Source organism: Zootermopsis nevadensis, unplaced genomic scaffold (genome assembly GCF_977971745.1).
Source record: "Zootermopsis nevadensis isolate Lab colony 2312 unplaced genomic scaffold, Znev_1.0 Znev_ptg000030l, whole genome shotgun sequence".
NCBI lineage: Eukaryota > Metazoa > Arthropoda > Insecta > Blattodea > Termopsidae > Zootermopsis > Zootermopsis nevadensis.
In genome coordinates this window covers 3,882,380-3,900,915 of record NW_028259162.1, presented here as the reverse complement: position 1 = coordinate 3,900,915, position 18,536 = coordinate 3,882,380, and the positions used below count along the sequence as shown (strand labels likewise).

Here is an 18,536-nt window from a genome sequence, read left to right as displayed (position 1 = left end):
GTAAATGCTCGAGTCATACTTTGCCATGTGTGTGAACTGTATGTTCTAACACAAATGTGTGAACACTCAAAGAGTCGGGTGTGTCATGGCTTTCCAGCAGGAAGGGACGATGCGCTTGCGCAGGACTCGGCCCGTAGTTAGCTTTTTCTTGGTTGGTTATCACGGGAGTTGAATTAGGCGTTGGTAGTGAAGTATGAAGTAGCGCGAATCATATTTAATTTCAGTGGATATGCACGGTTATAGTATTTTCAAAGTTACTTTGTGCTTATTTGTAGTTTTTCAGATATTTAATTTTGTAACATGTGAGTTTCAGTATCTTTATATACTTTCTAACCATAAATTCATTGGAAATAGCCACTGCCTATTATAACGTTCAGATTATCACACCAATTAAATATGAAATAATTGTAGTATTCTGATACTTTATGCAGTTAGCATTTAATGAACAATATATAATATACTTATGCATATTGATATGAAAGATTTGAGAATTAATATTTTGAGGTTAGAAGGAGGGGTAAATTTCCTTGTGAATTTCTGGTCTTGTTACATTGTAAGATTAAAGTTCAGTATTGACTTTGCTAAGTTAGACTAAACTAATCCATGAAGATTCCTTGAAAAACTAACTACACTTGGCTAGTCAAGAAATTCCTTGCATGTTAATGGAGGCTGAAAGTTCATAAGAGCTTGCCACAAATCTGTGACCTGAGTTGATAGGAGGAAGGAGATGCTTGGTTGTGTGAAAGATTAACAGAACTGTATAGTAATGTTAGTATATGCGATACGATATCTGATTTGTTTCCATTCTATAGTTTAGGAGAAATTTTCCACTCATCTTCAAATCACCTGATGAAAACTTTCATGGTCAGTGTTTTAGAAAATGATAAGAACATGATCCAACCAAATGACAATGCTGTGGGCCTGAATGGCATTCACAACCAGGTCTTGAGACATTTACCAAAGTGCATGATAATCACAAAAGTGTTCAACACAGTTCTTTGCAGGCAGTATCTCTCACGAGCATGGAAACATGCTTATATGGTATCCGCACTGAATCTGGGAAAGACCTCACATTTCCTTCTTCTTATGGACCCATAGGTGAACTGGACACTTGGCAATCTCTTCAAACAAATTCTATTTACTAGCGTCCTCTGAGAAGTAAATGAGCTCAGGTTGCAGCATGATGATTAGTTTGGGTTTTGATGCAGACACAGTACAGTACTGCAGATGGTGCACCTTGTTGAATGAGTCAACAAAAACTTTGATGAGAGGCAGCTAACTGGTGCAATTTTCCTGGTTGTGGTTAAAGCCATTGACACCATATGGGTGAAATTTCTTTACAAACTAACCACCAGAAAGAAGGCAGCTTAAAAATTGAGAAGTGGCATGTCCATCCTATGCTTGGTTACACATGTCCACTGCCCATAGCCATGTCCAGAAGCTGCAAGTGTTAACAATCCAAATATCTTCACATTGTTACTTATGTATCTTGGTATATTGATAACAGACAAATTCATGAGGATTTGGGGACTCCATTCTTCACTGACCACATCAGAGCACTGACTGAGAGTTTTAACTTAAGTTAGCTGATGCAGGGAACCCCTTTCTTTGGCAACTTGGAAGGCTCTTGTGCTGACCAAGGGATGACTAAAGTTAACCAAGGGTAATTAAGGTGGACTGATGCTCAGCTGAGGCTGTCCCTAAAAGATGGCCAGGTTGGCATAACTAGTACTGTCTAACTACTTGGCTACCCTGACTGAGGTTCTTGTGCTTTTCCTAAGGGAAATGTCAGGGTGTAATTCAAAATGGGTATGGCCTGCCTTCCACAATCATGGAGACCTTCAGCCAAAATAATTCCTCACTCAAATTGCAGTGGCTATCAACCAAAGCAATCCAAACCCTTCTGGGATCAAGTCCCAGACATCCATCCATCATTGTTAGGGGCAAGTTGCCTGATGGGATCACCTCCCACTGGTAGCAGTAGCATCTATTTCGAATGTGTCAAGGCCTTCTATCAGGATGATCTTTGTTCTTTTTATGATCTTTACTTCAACCTTGAAGATGAAGGAAACATGTTCCTCCAAAATGTAGGGATACAGCCAGAAGACTACATAGTGTAACAGTCCAGAAGACCATTATCTAAATAATAGTTTTTGGTTATATTTATACACAATTTTGAATTATTTTTTTTTTACAAATCTGAATTTGATAACATGTTTAATTTAGTTTACAGAACTTTATATTATGTTTGGGCTGGTTTAGTAAGTGTAAATAAAATAAGAGTTCTGTGATAAACTTGATTGTTTTGGTGTCATTGTCAGTGGTTCTAAGGAGGCTGAAATATGTAGCTTCCACATTTTAAATTTGCTTCTTTCATTTACTTGTACACAGTGTAATCTACTTATTAACACTTGTTCTCAGCATCTTATTTTTGTACCATTATGAATAGGAGGCATTTTCCAGAAGTACCTACCAGAGAGGTCATTTGCAAATGATCTGATGGAACAAACAATTAGAGCAGTCAGCTGTATAGTTTACATACCAGTGACTAACAGGATGTCATTTAATGATGGGTTGGAAAGAAGTTGCCATGTCCTATTTTATGCATTCCGTATATTGCATATTACTTATTTACTGTCATGGCATTTTTTATGGAGTGACTGAAGGAAACAGTGGACAGAATCTTAGTTGAGTTAGTCTTTTGGCTGAGATTTGAAATAATGACTTTAAAATGAAGCAGGCTTACTTATGTATCATACTGTTATGTTGGTGTGAAGTTTATTTATTATTTTGAGTGGGATATGATATTTACTGAAATTTCCAGAGATTTAATTAATTTTTTATGCATATTTTTATATTTCAGGTTCAGTTGATAAAAACCTAAAACACTATGAGACCCTCCATGCTTCTCAGTTCAGCCACAATGTTGTGAAGAGTGGTATTAAACACAGTGATCATCCATTCAATAAAATAAGAGAAGTGATCTTCAGCACACTTAGAAGGTGACTGCAGTGAAGATTAAGTCTGGGCGTAATGTTTGATTTCAAATATTTTTTGTAAGGCTTATTACAGGTGTTGTTGTTATTTTTCAGAGACTTTCGTTTAATTCTTACTCCAAAGAAAGGCATTCTCCATTCCAAATTTAAGGCTTATACAGTAGATGGAGATGGTCAAGAAACTCCCATATTTGTTGGTAAGTTCCACTTTGTGATGTTTATTGTATAAATCACTGCATTGGTCACAGATAGCAAATTGAATTTCCAGTCTTTAACACTTTAAATTTTTGAGTTGGAATGAAATTGTTAATAATAAATCACTTAATGTTGGTATATGAACTTTTGTGTAACCATATTGTTTGCTGCCTTCTTGTGTCATAGAGTTTTATGAAAGTGACAGTTCATTCTTTTTGCCTGTCAATTCACAGTCCAAAATTATTTGACATTATCCTGTCTGAATTTCAGTTTTTTGTTATTTTTATTTTCACTTGCATTGTAATATGAAAAATGAATTGAAAGCTCTGTAATGCCAGTCTTCTAATTTTCTGTAGATCATGAAAATTTTTATGATGGCCGATTGTTTGGAGAAGTCTCCTCTGAAGCAAGTGTCCATTTGGAAGATGGTGTCATGACTGCAACTATTCATGTCCCAGAAGAGACATACCATATTGAGGTAATGACTTGTTTTGCATTATTCAGTATTTGTTTTTGTATTTAAAAATCCTTGCTTCTGGTTTAAGTGAACACAGGAACTGTATAATGAGTTTAAAAAAGTGAGAACACTATGTAGACCATTACTATGTATGAATTATTTAAACAGAGGAGGGCCATGGGACTCTCACAAGATCTTCCAAACAGAAGATTCTATTGCAAACATTATTAAAAAGAACCCAGAATTTCTCACCGCACAATGCTACAGTATGAGGGTTAATGGAACTCTAGTCAGCACACAGGCTGTTTCACAGGAGTGACAGTATGTGAAATTTTTTTGTTTAAATCAGCCATCATGGCGTCACCTGCCACATTTGGACAACCAAACAATGATTGCTTACCGAGCATCAGATATTCATTATAGCTGGAACTATGGGGAAGGACAAGGAGACACAGACACATGGCCACGCACTTGTGGCTATGTGAGAGAGGGACAAGACAGAGGTGAGTTTGAATTCTCTTTGAATCTGTTGCATAGTTTACATAGTGTAAAGTAAAAAATGAGGCTTGTTATGGATGGCAATTTATACAAGACGTGGAAGTGTGTATTGCCTATTGTAAGGTAGCCTGCTAGGTAAACTGAGAAATATGCAGAAGTAAAAGGTAAGAATAAATATCTGTTTATTGTATGATGTGCAGACATTTCACATAAATGTTAGAGTAATATGTTCTTAGTAGTTTATGCTTATTGTGATACTTCAAGTACTGATTGCTTAATTGAAATATTCTGGTTTAATGAAGCAAACATTCTGTTGATCAAATTTCATCTTAATCTGTGTGCCCATTATGTAGAACAATGATTTTAAAACTTGCACAGCTAGAAATTGCAATCGATTAAATGTTATGTTTTATGTAAATAAATTTTTTGAAGAAAGACTTTATTGTAAAATAATCCATAACACTTTAGTAAATTAAGAGCAAGTTACCATTTGTAAACTTACTAGATGTTGTTGGTAGTTTTAGTGTATGTATACTGCACTGCTCCTTCTGTGGCTCTGATTGCAATATCAGGCAGTCTCAGAGGGTACTTGACCCCTTGGTTTCTTAAACAAGTTTCGAGATGCAGTATGCAGAGGCTTTAGATAGGCAGACTCTCATGACAGTTATCAGAACATATTTATTCAAGATATGGAGAATGATAAATTTGGTTCTCCATTTCTATTGATTTTTCTGAACTGGACAACCTTCTGTAAGTTGCTTTCTGGAATTTCAAAAGTTTGGCTTATGAACTCATTGTTTTGCTGTAGTATATTAACTTTTCCTTTTGATACATAGTTCAGTGAAATGTAAATTAATAGTATATGGAAACCCTAACAATTGAAAATTAAGAAGAATGGATAGTAGAACTTGAGGACCTGTAGAAATATTGATAGCTGATAAACCTTTTTTTTTTAAATAATAAAAATAAATGATGCTTTGGAGACTGAATCAGGAACTAATAACCCATCACATATATACTTTAGCACAGTCTTTAAGAACCGGAATTGATGTAAGAATTAAGTGGGATTTGAGGTTCTGACATTAGTGAGAACCTTCTGACCTTAATTCCTACTAGTCCTCCAGTCAAGGTTCAACCTTGATTAACTGGTTCCTATATCTCAAGCAGCTTATTCATCACCCTGTTGATAGAGGCAGAAGGACCTTTGAAATATTGGTAAACTTAACCACACTACACAGTGCTACATCCCAGAAGACAGCCTTCTTTGATAGAATTGTTTCTTGTAACAAATAGTTTTTTGATTCTAATGCTGCCATTTATGTTCTTCTTTACCTAACTGACCTCCATTTAGCTGACAAGTTGAAAGAATGTACTTCTGAGGTTGTAGCACCATAGATAGATGTTTAATTCACTTCAGGTAATTGGACGATAATGAAGTAGGTCTTGGTATTCCTTTTATTCATAAAGTTTTCACTTCGTTAAAAGTAATGTGTGAAGAAGACAGAAAATATCCATCTGGATTTGATTGTTCAATACCTTCGGCATGGAATGCCAGCTACCTTAGTACTAGACTACTAATTTTTGTATTAACATTTCTATGTAGCTGCTACAGGAATTATCTAACTTTGTGCTGTTTGCTGATTTTAAAATTGCGTTTGTAGATCATGAAGGAGTTGAGGATGATGACAGCTTTGAAATACGAAGCAAACGGGACGCTGACGAGTACGTATCCACTCCAACAAAAACAAGATGCCCCCTTCTGCTTGTGGCTGATTATCGCTTCTACCAGGAAATGGGTGGCAGCAATACTAAGACCACCATTAATTACCTAGTAAGAATCGTGTGTCTTCTTGTAGCTTAGTATATTCATCAAATCTTTGTGAATGCTTTTCATGTTTGTATATGGATTTTAAGTTTCCCTGTTTGGCCATGCTTTTTTACATTTAATTAATTATTTATTCTGCTTTTAATTAACATCTGTTATTAACTTTTGCTGCCACAAATTACTACCAGAACCTATTAATTTTTGTTTTTATTTATTGTCATTGTGTTCCTCCCAGAATTTTCCAAGTTCATTCTGTCCTGGAAATCACATTCCATGATTCTGACGTGGAAGATATTTATCTACATTTGGTGCTAGCCCATGACATAACATGCAAATGTTAGGGATTATGACACTTAGTAGGAAGATTATAAGTTATGAAAAATGCCAGCATGGATTAAAAATCTTCAGTTTCAGCTGATGGTCATGCATCATTGATATCATCTGTCTTCAATTTTTAACAACTTGTAATTCAGTTTTTATTTTGTTTTCATAAGATAAAGAATTAAGACATAGATCATTACATAGGATGTCAGGTGATCTCTCTTACTGCATGACAGATTAGCCTGATTGACCGAGTGCACAAGATCTATAATGACACAACCTGGCAGGACCGACAAGAGCAGGATGGCTTCAAGGGTATGGGTTTTGTAATAAAGAAGATTGTAGTTCATAGTGAACCTACCAGAGTGCGTGGTGGAGAAGCACATTACAATATGGTGCGGGAGAAATGGGATGTGCGGAACTTATTAGAGGTAAGGTTGTCAGTGTAAGATGTATGTAATTTTTGAAAGCCTTGTGTTTAGTTTGAAAATTGGCACTTGTGCGTATTTGCCTATTGAAGGAACTTTTATATTGTTAGCATTCATACTAATGTTGGTAATTTAAAATCATTCTCCTGAACAGGATACTTTGCTTTGTATATACATTTGAAAACACCTTATATCATGTATCTATTAAAACAGTGAGAAAACCTCATGCATCCTTGTATGGTGTAGTTCAAAAAATGTCTCGCTTAAAATTTGTAAGGTCAAAAGGTTTGTGTAACAAAATTATGTTCCCTGTACCTTATCCCATGCATGGTACTGTTTGGTCAGTTGCAGAAATAGATTTTAATGTGTTCATGTCAGACATCTCTGAAACATTAAAAGACAACATAACATTTCACATCATATTTTTCATACTTAGAATATACTGGTTTCAGTTAAATTCATAATTTTGAAACTTTACTTCCTTATGAAGGTATTGTATCATTGTTTCCAGAACCAATGGATGTACAATGGAATTGTGGGATTCTTCATCACTGGCATTTGTGATATATTGTGTAATATTTTCTAGAGAACATTTAATGGTCTTTCCTTGATCTTGTATTTTATTTCTCATATTTCAGATTACTTGGTTTAATTTCCCTTCATTTGTTTCCTAAGGAAGATTAAATTGAAACTTCAGCATATATATGTGCATAATTAGGATAAACAGATGCTGTATAATTTGATGAATTTGGATATAAAGATTACATATTATATATGCAGGAACTGAGTGATACTGTTCATTTTATCATGTCATGTACCAAATACATATGAAACAATGCTTCTCTGTACTTACATTTCAGGTGTTTTCTCGTTATAAAGAGGCTACCAACACATGCCTGGCTCATCTGTTCACTCACCAGACATTTTCCGCTGGCAGTTCAACAGTTCTAGGGTTGGGATACATGGCTTCGTCTCGACGTGACTCCAAGGGAGGAATCTGCTCTCCTGGTTAATTTAATTTTATTGTTTGTTTACGGAGCAGCTCTTATTTAAAGTAATCATGCTGCTGTGAATTATTATTCAAAATATTGTGTACTCTATAGTAAGAGTCCTTTATAACAACTTTGCATATGCACTGAAGGCTACCATTCCACCAATAAGCATTATGCAGTGTTTGAAATTAGTGAATACACTTTTATTGAGATATGTTTCTGAATTTTACTTTGTGGTTGGTTCATGGATTATTTAACAACATTGTATTGACACAAGAATTTCGTATCAGATGAGAAGAGAAAATGATTATATGGGGCAAGCTGTAAACAGCTGGGAATAAAGTTGCCATGACCTATTTCAATTTAGTGTCTCAGAATTTTTGGTTTGAGGTGTTGAGAAAAAGCATGTCATGTTACTACATATATGTGGTTGCTATATTTACTGAAAAGTATGTGAAACTGATTTAGCAGCAGTATGGTTATTATGTTAAATAAAGGCTGTTCTTCTTCTATTTGCAGTGTTATGAATGTGGTGATAGATGATTTCTACAAGTGATGTAATAATCTTCAGACTAGCTGTGCTTTGCAAGGTATATGGGGCATTGATGGAGCTACTGTTAATATTTAATAATATTTCAGTTTTCTGAATTTAGGAATGGACATCATGTGGGGATGTGTACTAATTACTGTAATATGAGCAGTCATTCTATTTCCTACCCAAAAATAATTAAATTGAGTGGTCACTCCAAGTGAGCTGATACCATAGCTTATGAATAGTTACAGGAGTGGAGGAACAGCAACACAGCTATAAGTCATCAAGTGTAGTCTCATGCAATTTGAACAGGAACAGGGTGTGGTGACTAGAATTACTGCATATATTATAATACAAATCTTGACTGGGATAACTGTGTGTTCGTGATGTGAAGGAAGATGGAACATCTCCACAAATTAAGTTCTTGTTCAGAATGTAAATTGAAATTCTGTTCATATGGTGCACTTAAGCTTCTTTGAATCTTGGTCTTTTCTTGTTCGTCACTTTTCATACACCCAGTTTGCTGTCCATTCACCAGAACAACATGGTTTGATCTGGTGTGGTCATCATCAGGTTCCGTTCCCTCCTTTTATGTCATTACTGTGAGGATTATTTTTCCTCCTCTTGATGTCAAAAAATGATATAATTATTTGATAAAACATTTTAAATTACTTAAAATGGTTAAAAAGTTAGAAATGTCAAAAGATCTCCAAAAATGTTTAATGTTTTTTGCACAACTTGGCAAGTCCCAGTGTGTTTTTTAATCTGTAAACAGAAAGCTTTAAATTACTGGATGTGATATGTACCGGGTCTACAATTTTTGAGACTCGGGGCGTGCTTGCATTGCGTGGTCGGCCGGCGCTGTGTTGACATGAGTGGGACTTGTGCGCGTTCTTCCCATGAGTCACAGGCGAATCAGTTTCATTGCATCTCTCGTAGCGGATTGACGTTGATAATATGGTGTTTAGTATTAAGCAACATGTGTTCTTAGTCGAAACATATGCCAAATATTCATCCTACGGAAGATGCTGCCGTAAATTTCGCAGACATTCTCCTGGTGTAAGTGTTTCTAGCAGGTCCATGATAGAGAGCTTAGTAAAAAAATTTCGTAATGCGGGATCAGTTTTGGATAAAAAGAAGTACAAGAAACGGAGTGTATTGACGGAAGAGAAATTGGATGAAATTGGGGCTTAGAAAAAGTCCAAGGAAATCTTTGGCATGTTTAGTTGCACAATCTGGCGTGTCATTGGGATCTGCTCACACAGCAACGAGACTTCTGAAATTGCGACCATATAAGACCACTGTTCAGAGACCCACAAATCCTGACAGTGGTGCTAGGATTCATTTCTGCAATTGGATGTTGGGATCCGTGCATGATGGGATTGTTAATCCAGAGCTATTGTTTTTTAGTGATGAAGCATGGCTGCAATTAAGTGGATATGTCAACACTCAAAACAACCGCTACTACAGTTCCGAAAATCCACATCAGTTGCATGAACATCCTCTTCATGACATTAAGGTTGGAGTCTGGTGTGCAGTTACCTCCAAGAGAATAATAGGGCCAATATTTTATAATGAAACAATAAATTGTGAACGTTATGTAAATTTAATACTTGACCCTTTTTCCAAGAAATGACCGATGAAGAAAAGACTTGCGGTTTCTTCATGCAAGACAATGCTACAGCTCACACAGGTAATCGGTCGATGTTAGCATTAAGAGAAGTGTTTGGTGAACAAGTAATCGATAAGTGGCCTCCGCATTCCCCAGACTTGAACCCGTGCGATTTTTACCTGTGGGGAATGCTGAAGAACACAGTTTATGTAAACATCTGCACACTGCAGAAGAACTTAACAAAAATATTCGACAATTCATTTCGGCAATATCCCAACAAGAGCTTCGTTGAGTATTTCAAAACATGTTAACGGGATGTGATGCTTGCCTGCAAGCACAAGGAAATCACTTTCAACATCTTTTGTGATTTAAGGTAAGAACAATTAATGTAATAACATGTATCAGTGACGAGAAATATTTATAGTTCGCTGTTACTAGCGGCACTGAAACTGATTCGTCTGTGATTCATGGGAAGAACGCGCACAAGTCCCGCCCACGTCAACAGAGCCCCGGCCGACCACGCAATGCAAGCACGCTCCGAGTCTCATAAATTGTAGACCCAGTAGTAGTGAAATATTATTTTACCAGAGTTCTATATGTTGTGGTGCATCCTTGTAGAATGGTGTGGGGTATGGTGTGTGTGTGTGTGTTGTGAGGGGTGGAAAGGTTAATGTGCTGCTATCTATGGGGATATGTTATAAGTTTTCTGTGTACCTTTTTGAAGATAGGATTATTATGGTTGCTTGCTAGCTAGGAATGTGTAGTATTTTTTTCAGACTGTTAAGAAATTTTTCTTTTCTGGCTTTTCTTATTTATGTCATTGTGTTCCCTATGTTTCCATATGTATTATGACGTAGGCCGGGGTAGTTACGCCCTTTATTGTCAACCCTTGCTGTTTGGAGTGTGCTAACTTGAGTATGATCCGACAAACACTTTTACATGGGGATCCACACACACTAATCACACGCTCAACGCTTCGTGGTCTTGCTGCCGCCGTGCCCTCCAGCTTACTCGCTAGACCGCACTCGGCCGCGTCCAGGAATGCGACTTTGTTTATATTCCCCTCCCAAGATGATGTAAGATCCAGACCAGGCAACCTGGAATTACGGCGGCCCCTCCCCTCCAGTGCGAGTCCGCGGCACTCACGGCGACACGTCACAGTATGTTTGGTGTCTAATATGTGTCAAGAGAATCTTGTCATTATTAACAATAATAATCCCCAGTGCAATGACTTAAAAGCAAGTAATTGAACCTGATGATGGCCACATAGGACTAAAATGTGTTCCAGTGAATGAACAGTGAACTGAGTCTGTGAAACGTGATGAATAAGAAAGAACCAATAATCAACATAACACACCAGTATCCTACATTATGCCCTTCTTCTTTGAAGGCTAAGAACGAGACATGTTCGAGAGAGGTGATTGTGTTGGAGTTCTGACTTTTCTGTCTGTGTCATGATTGATCATTTCCAGAGCCTGGTATGTTAGTGTACGGATCCATGAACCCTGGAGCCCATCTTCATGTATTCTTTGTTTATGTCAAAAAGATAAATTCATAATCTTTTTTATTAATATTTTTTTGCATAAAAGTTGTATTTATAAAACCAAAATATATTATGCTAAAGACAAGCATCGTGAACTGTCCAGGGGTCTTTAAGTAAATAAATTTGACTCTGGTATCTGTATATTACAATCATGTTTACAACTTTGTTACACTAACAGAAAAGAATCTGTCCTCTGTATTCTTTACAGATGATTGGTTACATAGCAGTATTCTGTTGCCATCATTTTAAGTATTTCTTGCAGGATTATGACATTGCATGCATTTAGCATATTTGTACTTTATGAATTGAGGAGCATAAGATATTACATGGTTGCAGGAGTTTAAATTTAATAAAAATCTTTCATTTATAAGAAGCTGTCATGAATGCTTTGTTATTTATTGTTTATTATTTCTCATTTAGGTTAGAATTTTATACAGCTTTCATTTTAATTACTCTGTGGAGTTTTAAAATCCTAGGAGTCATCTGCTTTTGTTTTAAAATTAAATGAGATTGGGATTGACCTGGACAGGCAGCATTCAAAAAAATATATGCGAACTCAGGTTATGCCAAAAATTACTGTAAGAAGATAAGAAAAGGAATATAGGTTTTCTGGCATCCATAGTTAGTCGCCGAGGCCTTGCACTCTCATTCATGGAACCCCCTACACTAATGGTACACATATATCTTCTATGAATTGGTCCAACAAAAATTTTGTATGTAATTCTTGTTTTCTTGTATATACTACATTTTCTATCTTCTACTTGCTATAATCACACTAACAGTGAAGTGCAACAAAACCAATGTTTTTTGAAATGCTCATTTGTATAGAAACTTTTAACAGTTGTAAGGAGATGTAACAGCAATTTCATTAACTGCATGTTTAGTGTTTTTTTTGTGGTGGTGGTGGTGGTGGACTGGGTAATTAATGGGCAGTTGTGGTGCTGGGGTTGTGTGCTTGCTGTCTAGGTATTCAGTCGGGAGTACAGCCACAAGGACTTCTGCCTTGCACATCTATTCACTGACCTCAAGTTTGAGGGTGGGATACTGGGACTGGCATATGTTGGCTCTCCCCGACGCAACTCTGTTGGGGGAATCTGCACACCAGGTCAGCCAAATGTGATGGGCCTCAATCACTGTTGGCCTATAAAGGTTTTAGATCTAAAATCTGTAGGCTAATTGTGTATGGATTTCCTCAGTCAAGCAGATATTTTTGTACCTAGTAGAGACTTCAAGATATTTATGCTCTCCTTTCTGTGATAATTAACTTTTGACTTGGTACATCAAATCTTGATTTTGTTTGGTAGTGGTGAAGACGGAATATAGTATAAAACTTGTGCTTGAATGCTGATTCTTTTATGCCTCTGGTATCAGACTAACAAACTAACATTAAGGTAGCAGCACCTCAAGGCTGAACACTAGTAATACCAAAGCCTGCCATTGGACACAGTGCTGAGCCAGTTCCTTCGCTCTCCATCCTCACAACATCTCTCCCTAACAACCATGTTAATGTTTTCCTCCAGTCTCCTTAGGTCATGGTCAATTCCCTCCACACCCTTCCCAATTCATTGTTCAATAAGCATCCTATCATTTAATGCTATATAATCTGAGCTGTTGAAAGCATCATTAAATCAACTAAGAATAAAAAATGCAATTAGTAAATTGATTTTCATATTTAGACAGTTTGCTCCTTACATATGATAAAGGTGTGGCATTATTACATGGATATTTGACAAAAAACTAATTTATTTAAAGTAAAAAGAAGAAGGCAGTATTAAATTTCATATGTGAAAGCCACTGGAATTTGTGATCTTGACTTTACAACAACTTAATTTGAAGTCATTAACAGAATCATGTGCAATGTGTTGTGTTTTATGAAATTAAGGTGCAGTTATATTGTAGCACTAGAAGAAGGAACTGACTGTACTGTTTTGTATTTTTGCATTATGGTAACATGACTTTTTTCTTCCTGGACAAAGTGTTACAACACAAGACATAATTGCTGTTAAGCAGCTTAGCTGTGTCAGCTCGAAAACTTATACTAGCATGTCTTTAGTGCTCAGTAACCAGGTCTTCTGAAGTCAAATGTAATTCCTGTTGATTTAAGCCCCTACTAATAAGCACAAGTATTTCTTTTGATTTATGTTGTGGGCAAGATAAAACTATGAGCCCCTGCACTGCAGTAAGTGAAATAAGTATGAGTTTCAGGTCATAATTTAGCTATGGATTGCTGCTGTTTATCTCATAGATTGTGACATTGCAGAATACTTCAAGAATGGGTATACCCTCTACCTGAACTCTGGGCTGAGCTCAAGTCGGAATCACTATGGACAGAGAGTTATAACGCGAGAGGCTGATCTTGTTACTGCTCATGAGTTTGGTCACAATTGGGGTTCTGAGCATGACCCTGATATTCCAGAATGTAGCCCCAGTGCCAGTCAAGGGGGCTCCTACCTCATGTACACCTATAGTGTTAGTGGATATGATATCAACAATAAGGTGAGTAGTTCTAATATGTGGGTTATAAGTTATGTAAATAGATTTTTAGCTCAACCTTTTTCCAGTGTGTGTGAGGTTAATATACACCCTAGCTTCTTGCTTTGGAATTAGCATGTTTATGTTTTCTTCACAAAGTTCAGAAAATAAACTGGTAATGTGGAGGTCAATTGTCTGTTCATCTGCATGGTTCATCTCTGAAACTACATTACAATTTTTGATGAAATTTGTTGGTGAGGATTTGTACTGAAAGTTGTTCAGTGAGTTTAATTTAATTATATACCCAATAAATACAATATGCATGGAGCTGTAATCAAACTTGATACTTACATATCTTTTTGAAACATAACTCACTTTACAAAATATTGGTCTTTCCACACAATGTAACTCTTGTTAATGCCTAGAACTTTGTGTGTGTTAATGTGCAAACACACATTCACGGAAAATTATTTATTACTCTTACTATGCATTTTGCTATTTATATTGTAATTAGCTTTGCAACAAGAGATTGCATCTTTAATAAATGATCAAGAAGGCCAGTGAGATAGGTGTTGATAATTGCAAAGAGTGCATTTTAAAACTATGGTAAACAAATATGTCCCACCACACACATTTCTCTTTATTTTCCCATATCTGTTCTGAAAGTTTGTAACTGAAAACTATTTGGCTGATGTCACAATAAATTAACCTGGACCCATAAAAATTTGTACACACAGGTATAAGAAATTTTTTTATGGTCACAGTTAGAGAACCACTTATTTTTTCTCTAGCGGTTTTCACCATGCAGTTTGCGGTCAATTCGCAAAGTACTGCAGGCCAAATCAAACCGCTGTTTCTCTGAACCAGAAGAATCCTTCTGTGGCAACCTACGTGTAGAAGGTGATGAGGAGTGTGATGCAGGATTACTTGGTACAGAAGATAATGATGCTTGTTGCGATAAGAATTGCAAACTACGTCGCAACCAGGGAGCTGTGTGCAGTGACAAGAATTCCCCATGCTGCCAGAACTGCCAGTTCATGCCAGGCCAGATGAAGTGTCGTGATGCACAGCCAGCTACTTGTGAGCAGGAATCACGCTGTACAGGAGCTTCATCAGAGTGCCCACGCAGTTTAGCAATGATAGATAGAACACCCTGTCTGGAGAGGGGGGAGTGTCAAGGAGGGAAGTGTATTCCATATTGTGAGACTCATGGTCGGCAAAGCTGCATGTGTGATGTCAGTAAGTACACATTGTCATAGTTTATTTATTGGACTTTCAATCTTAAGTTTTAACTTGATGTAGAGTAACAAGGAATGCATATACAATTTTGTAGGGAAATCTCTTGGAAAATGTCAGCTTAGAAGATGACAGGAGAATAACATTAAAATTTATTTTAGGTATGTAGATTATGAGGATGGGAAGTGGATGAAACTGGGCCATTATCTTTTATAGTGGCAGTATTTGGGTCCAGAGATTTCTTATCAAGTAATTAGATATGGAGTCATAAATACAATCATTTATTTGTTTCCCTGTTAGTAAAGTGAACTATTTTAGAATGAATAAGAGTGAAAATATACATGCCTTAAAGGTTCATATAGACATTATTCTCTCAGATATCACATTTACATGATTTAACCTTTATTGTAGGGGATTTAAACCCCTGTATTAAGGAGCTGCCATCTGGACTTCATCTCCTGGGTTAATAGTTTGTGTTATGGTAGTGTAACACAGCCACCTGGGTTGTGTATTGCCTACTACATAGCTAGTGTATGCATAAGCCACAGCACAGCCAGCTGAACTGTGCATAAGCTGTAACCAATGGATTGTAAAGTTTAAAAGTTGTTTTAAACGGAAGTTACAGAATGATGATTGTATTTCCAGAAATATGTCTGTAGTTTTATAAGAAAAGTGTTTCAGAGGATTCAGTTAATCTTCAAAATTTCTAATTCCAGTAATTTTTATTTTTCAGTTGTGGATGCTTGCAAGCGATGCTGTCGTATTCTGAATGACACATGTTTCCCTGTTGTTCCTCATGACATTCTTCCTGATGGAACACCCTGCATTCAGGGCTTCTGCAATAAGGTACTGCTTCAGGAAACAATACTGTGGTGTTGTGGTTAACATACCCACTTCATATTTATTTGAGATATTCACTGTGTAAACATTACGCTGTTGCAGGGAATGTGTGAGAAGACAATTCAGGATGTGGTGGAGAGGTTCTGGGACATTATAGAAGACATCAATATTAACAAAGTTCTGGTATTTCTGAAAGACAATATTGTTGGTACAGTGATCCTTGTGACAGCTGTCATTTGGATTCCAGCAAGCTGTGTAGTGAGTTATGTCGACCGAAAGAATAGAAATGAACAAGAAGCAAGTGCCAAATGGAAGGACAGCAATGAATTCTACAGAGCTGATGATAGGCGTGTGATCAACATAAATGTTCCACAGCAAAGACCTCCCACTGCAGTGCACCTCCATACAACAGCACCAATGTGATATGGAAACTTAAAGGCCCCTTCAAATCTATATATTGTTTTGAAAACCAAGAGAGTCTTCTATTTCAGCATTTTAAAACTTCATTTCTAGCACAATGCCTTATAAATTAAGTCAAAATATTGCTCTTGTTGGTTTGAAAAGTGTCCTTCATCCCTCTTATGCTCTAAAGTTATACCAAAGTATGAGAATGTAATATTAAATACCTGAGGTTGTAGATTTTCCGTTGGTTAACACACCTGCTTCATGTTAAGGAGGTCACTTTTTCAAAACTTGGCTTGAAAACTGACTCCTGACAGGCTTTCATGATATTCCTGTTCTTTCAGGCATGTACAGGGATAATACCTTAAATTAGTCCATGACCATTTGTTTCCATATCCTGTACAGTTCATTAACATTATTTGTCCTATCACCCATTGCCATATAGTCTGAGCTGCTGACACCACTAATAAATACATACATCATCTTTTTTATGGAAAAACACATTCAAAACAAGTGTTATCATTTACTTATAAGCAGTGTCTACTTGTACACTTTATAAAACCAGTATTAGGCATTCTGGCAACACACCATTTATATTGCTATAATAAGAACAAAATCTAATTGCTAATAATATTTTTAAGTGTGCTGGAGTTATTGAACCAAAGGACTGGTATTCAGCATGTAGAACAATGATAATTTAAAAAATTATGTGTAAATCCATTTGCTGAATAGACTTTCAGGTTGTTACATATATACAGAGGAATTTTAATAGGTCTCTGCTGGTTAAAGCAGAATGTACAACTTTCATCCAAACTGTGACTTATTTCTAGTAACATCTTACTACATCACAGTTCAAGTGTTGGAAAACAAAGTCTGGCTTCATATCATTGGTGCTAATGAAACTAAAAGTGCACAAGTGTTTCCTAAACATCAGATAGGTCAAAGAAGTATGTATCTTTCCAATCCTAATTATTTGAACACAATGTTAGAATTTATCCAAAGGCCTTGCAGTAAACTATGTACTGTGATCCATCTGGATAGCCAGTTCTGGTTGGATTGGAATGTGTGTTTCAGATGTGGTTTCTTTCTTAACTGTGACCTAGAATTTCTAAGTATAGTTTTCCATCTTTAATGCACTAATGTGGAGGTTGGAAGGAACATGCAAGGTTAGGTTTTTGACATCTTCCAGCTACTGGAAATCTATGGTTGTTGAAATTAGTAGAAAGTACAAGCATTGCTAGGATCTTTATTCATATGAGAAGCATTAATAGGAATGGAGGCCTTACAAGGATTCAGAACATTTTCACTGCTGACAACCATTTTCAGAGTGTGTCAAAAGATATTTTTCTACTTGTTAAAGTTCATATACAAAGTTTCATTTACCAACATAAGTGATGAAATAATTTATCGTCACTTTCAAAAGAAATTTAAAAAATTTGAACTTTTATAACATCTCAGAAGTAACCTGTAACTTTATCAATCTGTTTTCAAACAAACTAGATGTGCTTATAATCTATACAGTGGTTTTGAAACACTTGTCTCAAACACAATACCCATATTATGAAAAATATTTATGCAGATACATTAGTTCTATATTGTATGCTGCATCTCTCACTATAGTGAGGTGACACAATAACAAACAGCAATCAAGTCCTGACTTGGCCTGTGATTTATTCCTGTAAGGATGGGCAGTTCATTTTCAAAACCAAGAAATATGGGTAAATGCTAAGCAACAGTAATCAATGTTTGGAAACACAACTGAAAACATGCTACAAGCAGTAGTGGCATCCATAGCAGTTTGATTCAGAACGTATACTGAATGTACAGAGTGAATGTGAATTTAGAAGTTAGTGGCATGAAACATTATTGAATACTTTGCCACTGCGTTTGTTTCATGAATTATGTAAAGAATCAAATAATTTACAAGCATTTGATAAAAGGACTGACTTTTACTATTGTTTCGCTATTCAGTTTCCTGCATATCTATATCTTCCAGGTTTAGGTCATCCAGCATTTCATCCAGAGTAATGTGTGGAATAGTTTCATCTCCCAAGTCATCAACATCTACTGCTGTTTGAAACTTGCTTTTATCGTGGAAGATGTTCACGTTCTGCCGATATGCTGGATCTTCCTCCAAATCATCCAGAAATTCAAGGTACTCACTAAAAAAATAACAATTATAATAAC

The 18,536-nt window shown here is 36.3% G+C and overlaps 2 protein-coding genes across 4 annotated transcripts in view; one reads left to right on the top strand and one right to left on the bottom strand.

Moving 5' to 3' along the window:
- The first annotated feature begins 83 nt into the window (after positions 1-83).
- Positions 84-18,301, top strand: Tace (ADAM 17-like protease Tace). 2 transcript variants are annotated; one of them, XM_022077111.2, is made up of 12 exons: positions 84-302; positions 2,864-3,002; positions 3,093-3,193; positions 3,548-3,669; positions 3,998-4,151; positions 5,808-5,977; positions 6,529-6,723; positions 12,366-12,504; positions 13,660-13,895; positions 14,663-15,110; positions 15,841-15,953; positions 16,050-18,301. In XM_022077111.2, exons 1-12 carry the CDS (start codon positions 230-232, stop codon positions 16,368-16,370), a joined length of 2,211 nt encoding a protein of 736 aa, XP_021932803.1. In that variant the 5' UTR covers positions 84-229; the 3' UTR covers positions 16,371-18,301. The 2 variants fall into 2 exon arrangements, with proteins under 2 accessions (XP_021932803.1, XP_021932802.1); XM_022077110.2 differs by lacking the exon at positions 12,366-12,504 and adding an exon at positions 7,581-7,728.
- Positions 17,580-18,536, bottom strand: part of Nmd3 (60S ribosomal export protein NMD3) — a 7,520-nt gene continuing 6,563 nt past the window's right edge. For both annotated transcript variants that reach the window (XM_022077112.1, XM_087359101.1), the window contains one exon: positions 17,580-18,511. In XM_022077112.1, coding sequence (XP_021932804.1) covers positions 18,313-18,511 — 199 coding nt within the window. In that variant the 3' untranslated portion in view covers positions 17,580-18,312. The remainder of the gene's footprint in view (positions 18,512-18,536) is intronic.